The sequence below is a fragment of the Maylandia zebra genome, linkage group LG16 (assembly GCF_041146795.1).
Source record: "Maylandia zebra isolate NMK-2024a linkage group LG16, Mzebra_GT3a, whole genome shotgun sequence".
NCBI lineage: Eukaryota > Metazoa > Chordata > Actinopteri > Cichliformes > Cichlidae > Maylandia > Maylandia zebra.
Window position 1 is genome coordinate 6,241,351 of NC_135182.1, and position 6,636 is coordinate 6,247,986.

Sequence of the window (6,636 nt, forward strand, 5' to 3'; positions counted from 1 at the left end):
GTTTTCTTTAGGTCACGAGCAGTTGTCCAAGCATTTCACTACATATCGTACTGTGTATGACTGTGTACGTGACAAATAAAATTTGAATTTGATTTGAATTTGATGATTGATTTTGTGTACATTGTAACTAACAACACGTACTCTTTAGGCCACTGAGAGCTACTCATGTATTATTCAGCTGCGTCTCTCTCACCACTGCAGGGTTCCCGCTGCTGATGAGCTGTCCGACCTCGAGTAAGATGCTTTTGCAGTTGATGCTTTTGTCCAGCGAGCCTCTCTTCACGATGACCGCCACAGCTAGCAGGATCTGCTCACGCACATATTTCTGCAGACTAGAAGGAACAGGAAGGCATTCTGATTTATTTTTCCCGCATCCAAAACATTAAGTTCTACTGGCATTTTTGTAGTGAGGTCTGTAAAAGCTCTACATATTTAATAATATAGTAAACCACAAAGGTTTTGTAATGCATTTATTATTGTTTCTTACTTGGGTCTCTGCAAAACGTAGGTGAGAAGGAATGCCCGGAGTGACTCAATGCTGGTCTTTTCCAGCAGGATCCACTCCCGCACGACAGCCTCCATGATGGCTGTGGCTGCCTGGAAAAGCACATAGTCCACCTTACTGGTCTCTGGAGAGGGAAAAAATAATGGGACAAAAGAGAAATATTAGAAGTGAAAAAGATAGTGGGGGAAAAAAAAAGGTTGAAAATAATGGGTTAAATAATAATATTTAACATAATGACATTGAAGACATTGTGAATGCTTCCTGGCCATCCAGTGTAGATGTCAGTGAAACTGTTGGGAAGACAACGATGGAGAAACGTGAACATTTTCTTTGTACTCTATAATCTGCAGATTCTGACAGAAATCTGCAACTATCCTTTGAAGCACCGCTCCTCTAAAACAGCCATAAGGATAATTATTAGGTCATATGTAAATAACAAAATAACTTTATAACTTAAAGCAAAACTGAGAAACATAAAGTCCGAAACAAGTCTTTATATTAAGGCCATCAGTCAAACAATACTGTTTGGTCTGGGTCTGAACAGAGCGCGTTGTGTGTGACGTCTTCTTTGCGGCCGCTTTGAGCGCTCACACTAGAGCGCGTTTGCTGTCACATTTTATTTGTAGTGTGAACAAGCAGCCAAAAAAAATCAGATTTGATAAAAAAAAATCAGAATTGAGCATTAAGACCTGCAGTGTGAACGTAGCCTAAGTTGCTTCCATGTGACTGACTGTGACCAAGATGCAAGTTTCTCCTCTTTAGCCTCAAATATTTTCAGAAAGTTTCAAATTTCAGTTTTTAATTTATCTTTAGCCCAGTCTCCCTTGTACTGAGCTCAGGAGGATGTTAATAGATAAAGGTCCACCAATATCATGAAAAATGTAACTTGCGTTACTGATGCATCGGTGAACAGTGCTGTCCGACATCATCCTGAGCCCACACAGTCATCTTTAACCACAAAATCAGGTTTGCTTTCAACGCAATGCCATCCCAGCGTCTATTCAGGACGAGATTTTTTTTAACGTGTACATTTTAATTGTCGAACTATGCAGCTGCTCACACAATGGGGAACTTTCTCCATTCATATTTGTGAGAGACACTTTCTATAGGCAATTATGTAACCATTTAACCCTACCTGGTAGTCAGTTACACGTATGGATTTCTTTTAACATGAGACAACACAGACAATTTTTTCAACCTGTTATTGCCACGAAATTTACAGTGGACTCTGTACCATTAGCAATCAAACATAAGGTTCAAATCAGTAAAACTGTACAGTTAACACAATGTCCACATATCTCTGTTGATGGGGTTTGCAACAAAAAGCCAATGAATACTCATATTTTGTTTTCAAAGCTGCACAGCTCACATGTTTTCATACAGTACATAAGTCACGGATCAAACAATAATAATATTCTGTACACATGAGACTCCACATACAGACCACATCACTAAAATGTCTAGATCATACCCACAAACACCACAGGTGAAGGTTTATGACAGGAAAAAAACATGAAGGGGAGAAGACACTGAGTAGCCTTTATAAGATAAACTCATATTTATAAAACAATATGCAAGTTAAAATATTAAATACAATGCTTACCCAAGATGTGCTTGCAAATGGCAAAGGGGGACTTGGACTTCCTGAAGGAGAGGAATACATGTTCAGCATGCTGTCTCTGCTCTGTGCTGACCATAGACGGCGGTGCCTGTAAAACACAAAACAAAGTCAGTTTTCTGCAAGTGAGGTCGAACCACTTACACACAGCTTTTAAACAGGACATCAACTCTTCTCCACTGAATGACTTTGAATTAAATACCACTTTCAAAGCTTTAACAGAAGATGGCAATTTTCGAATGGCTTAACTTGTTAGCACAGTGCTGATAAAAAGTATATTTACTTCTACATCAGCTTTCAAACCAGGTTTGCAAATTTGCAACACTAGTTCTAATAAAGCTGGTCTGTATGGGAGGTTTCTAAAACCTTTTTTAAACTGAGGATTAAAGGGTTAAGAGCTCTGCGATACAAATGAGAGACGCCCCATGTAGTTATTTAAAAGCAATCAATAAAATCTTATTATGTAATGAATGGGGAGCCAGTGTAATTTGTCTGGGATTGTTTTACGAGTTCCCCGTGAGTTGCCTGGTTGCTGTTTAGTACCTGCTGTAAACAGGCGACAGCTGCATCACTTAGAAAACAACAGAATAGGGTGTAGTAGTAGTAATATTTCAGAGACAGACTTGCATAAGTAAGTCTTAAGTACAGTTTTGTTGCCCAGGAAAATAAAAGGCAAACAAATTGTTTTAAACTACTAAGATATGCAATAGAAATAAACATTTTAAAGGGAATATGGTAGAATGATTATCTGTATTCTACCTGATGTTATTGTTTGTATTTGTGAAGTGTTGTTTTATCCAATTTTAATTTTACTTTCATATTAAAATCAATAAATCCTAGTCTGTATGAACTTACATGGCTAATAGCAAACATTTGAGATATTTGACAGGACACTACACAAATGGATTGAGTCGTGTTTTTTTGTTTCTCTCTTTGTTATTAAATGTAATCAATCAGTCAATCCATTCCACCATCTAACAGCTTCTGTGCTATTAGAACTGAAAGATGAGCCCTGACTGGCAGCCACTCACTCAGCTCAATGGCAATGCCCCGAGGACAGAAAGCATCACTAAGATTGGAGACAGTACACAGTACAGTATGTACAGTGTACAGAGGAAATGTCTCGTTATAAAAATCAATACTATCGTAAAACTTGGCAGCAAATACTGTTTTTGTACCTTACAGAAGCACACAAAATAACGACAGAAAGCTTCATAAGAATGAAAAATCTAACTAACTCCAAATACACAGAAATAAAAGTGAGATAGTGCAACACAGAAATTTCTATTGAGCACGCTCGCCATGATACAGCTCAGCAGGAAAGTCACATTCCAGACCTAATTGCAGTAAAAGCAGCTCTGCGGCGAAAGGCAGCAGAGGAAAGAAAGGCCTTTTTATCTGAGAGCGCAGACACGCGTACACATACACAGACTTCATTTTTTAAGCCACATAAACTACCATGGTCAGATGGCAGACAATGCACTAAAATATAATACAATCTATCATCTCCCTTGATAGTAAAACATAAATGTAAAACAGATAAAGCTGCCACAATGACACGCAGTAAATAAAACGCAGAGCAATAAGAATCAAGATCATACTATGTTAGAAATGTACTGTTTATATTCTCAGCAGCATATGTAGCAGAGTAGTATCACAGACAACCACTGTTGTGGGGTCAAGCTGTGTCTTCATGTTAAGCATATCTCAACTGCTATAGGGTGAAAGGCACGGTACACCCTAAACAGGTCGCCAGTCTACCGCAGAGAGACAGGCGATCATTCACGCCCACATTTCCACCTATAGACAATTTAGAATCACCAGTTATGCTATCATGCACGCATGAATGTCTTTGACCTGTGTGATGAAGCCGGAATACCCAGTCTCCACACAGAAAACCCCGGCCAACTGGGGGATTCAAACCAACTCGGAAGTTGCTAACAAATTTGTGCAGGGACAACATCCACAATTAGTCTAACAACACATCTTTAAAAGAGAAGCGAAATAAGCTTTGATTTTAGGCCTGAATAAATGAGAGGCACAAAAATGACAAGAAACATTATGTAGGCATTTAGTCATAGAACCGGAAAGGTATGAGGTGTGGTCGCACTCCTGACATTTAGACAAAAAAAACAAAACCCAGTATCAGCTGGGCTCTGCTTTCTAGGATAAGAGCGTTAGACTTAACTTTTTTTTTTTTTTAAATGAATGTTATGTCTTTTATAAAGGGCAAAACCTTCATATTCAGTTTTTGTAACTAAAAACAAAACAAAAATAATTTCTAGGATCTTAATAGAATTTTATTCTTTGGGTCAAAACATTTTACTTTTGAGTTTCACTGCGTAGTAATGTTACCATCACCTCACAAGGTGTAGTATTGTATTTAAATGAAAAACCAAAGATACTGCTGCATCATTGCACACATTTAGAAAAGCCATCCTTGGACCTACATGGATCACTCGGTGGGCTGGTTCCCCTGGCTGCATGTATAACACTCCTATTCTAGAGTGCACTAGTCCCAAAAAAAATTTACCTGATAAGCATAATGTTAACATACTGTCACACACTGTGTTGATATAGACAGTCACTTTATTAGGGAAAACTGAATATCTAATCAGCCAACAACTTGGCAGCAACTCACTGCACTTAGGCCATGGTCAACAGGACCTGCTAAAGTTGAAACAATGCATCAGACGGGAAAAAAGGTGATTTAAATTACTTTGAATGTTATATGGTTGTTGTCGCCAGACAGGCCGGTCTGAGTATTTCAGAAACTGCTGATTTACTGCCATTTTCCCCACACAGCCATCTCTAGGTTTCACAGAGAATGCTCCGGAAAAGACAAAACATCCAGTGAGCCCCAGTTCTCTGGATGAAAATGCCTTGTTGTTGTCAGAGGTCAGAGTAGGGAAGTCGAGCAGAGTCACAATAACTCATAATGAGGTCTCTGAATGCACATCACACCAAACCCTGAAGGAGATGGACTACAGCAGCAGCAGCAGCAGCAGAATTGGAAAACAAAAGTCTGCTGTGACATTCGGATGGTACGGTCAGAATTTGAAAGCATGGATCTGTTCCTTGTATCAACATTTACCAAAGGAAATTATTCCAGCACCTTGCTGAATGTTTTCCATGAATAATTAAAAGTTCTTAAGGCATAACGAGAGTCCAACTCGGTACTAGCAACGTGTACTTAGCCAAGTGACCCGTGTGTGTGTGTGTGTTTTTGTGTGTGTACATGAATCCATAAAACAAGAGGAGCTTGATAAGCAGACATCACGAAGACACCTGCTGCTGACTGAAATATGAACATTTAGGACTTGTGCGTTTGCTAGAACATATTGTTCTCCTAACTGTGCATGACATCAGAAAGGGTGATTTTAGTTTTAAACCCTAACAAGATGGCAGAAAGTACGAGCAGACTGCAGCTAGCACTCAGACTCATGACATGCACATGGTTAGCCACTTGCTCTTAGCTGAAGTATTCAGCCTAATTTGTAGCAACGGGAGCTGTTACGAGAGGAGGGCAGAGGGTCAAACACTTGATGCGAGCGAGTGTTGGAGGAAGCACGGGATAAGCTAGCAACAGTGATATCGAGTACACCGCACCGAGATGCTCAGAGTACAAAAAAAACTTGATGTAACGGCTGAAAGAGCACCGACACGAACCGCTGAAGTTTGTGGAAAACTGAGCCACATTGGAAAGCGTCCAAACACGGAGAAATATTTTAAGGTGATGGTGCCGTGTGATAGGAACGACAGGGAACAGCGGGAGAAATGTTTGGAGAAAGAGCGGATTATTTTTTTCTCTCTGCGGGATGGAGACAACCCAGGCGCTGCGCCACGCATCGCTCACATTCTCCGGTAAAAACTGAACACATTAAACAACAACAACCGGGACCAAAATGACCCCCGCCGGAGCCCCCAACCGCCTTACTCCACCCAAGACTGAGTTAAGATACGTTCACCGTCCTTCCCAGGGCCGCAGACCGGCAGTGAATGTCTCACCATTAAAACTTTGGCAGCGCTTTCCAGCTGTGTGATCACTTCTGGTGCACCGACCGCCGCCATCATCGTCGTCCCTCTCCAATGACGCGCCATGCGCTCTGCATTGTGGGATTACTGCGCTGGTTACCCGTCGCGTGCACACGGCGGGTTGTGTAACCACAACAAGTTTGTGGTTGCCAGTGTGACGGCTCGTGCAGCCAGCAACATATTCAGTTATTATTATCATCATCATTATTATTGGTGTTGTTGTTGTTGGGAATGGATTAGAAGTAGATACATCCACAATCGACCTGAAAATGAATGTTATTCTTGGATATTTTTTTTTTAATTTAAATCAACATTTGTTTAAACGTACACACGTATACTTATAAGTTACTAATAAGTTTTTTGTTCTTTACTATTGCAATAACGGTTGCATTTCTGTCATATTTCTTGAGATCAAATTCGCCCATATGTGGCCATGAAGCTAAATACTCCTGTTCTTTGTAACAACAAACTGTAATCA

General features: G+C 40.1%; 1 protein-coding gene across 1 annotated transcript in view; it reads right to left on the reverse strand.

Moving 5' to 3' along the window:
- Positions 1–6,287, reverse strand: part of xpo4 (exportin 4) — a 56,457-nt gene extending 50,170 nt beyond the window's left edge. Inside the window, exons 1-4 of the mRNA XM_004573008.4 lie at positions 6,132–6,287; positions 2,109–2,214; positions 488–629; positions 194–332 (exon numbers count right to left, since the gene is read on the reverse strand). Coding sequence (XP_004573065.1) covers positions 194–332; positions 488–629; positions 2,109–2,214; positions 6,132–6,224 — 480 coding nt within the window. The 5' untranslated portion in view covers positions 6,225–6,287. The remainder of the gene's footprint in view (positions 1–193; positions 333–487; positions 630–2,108; positions 2,215–6,131) is intronic.
- Positions 6,288–6,636: the final 349 nt, after the last annotated feature.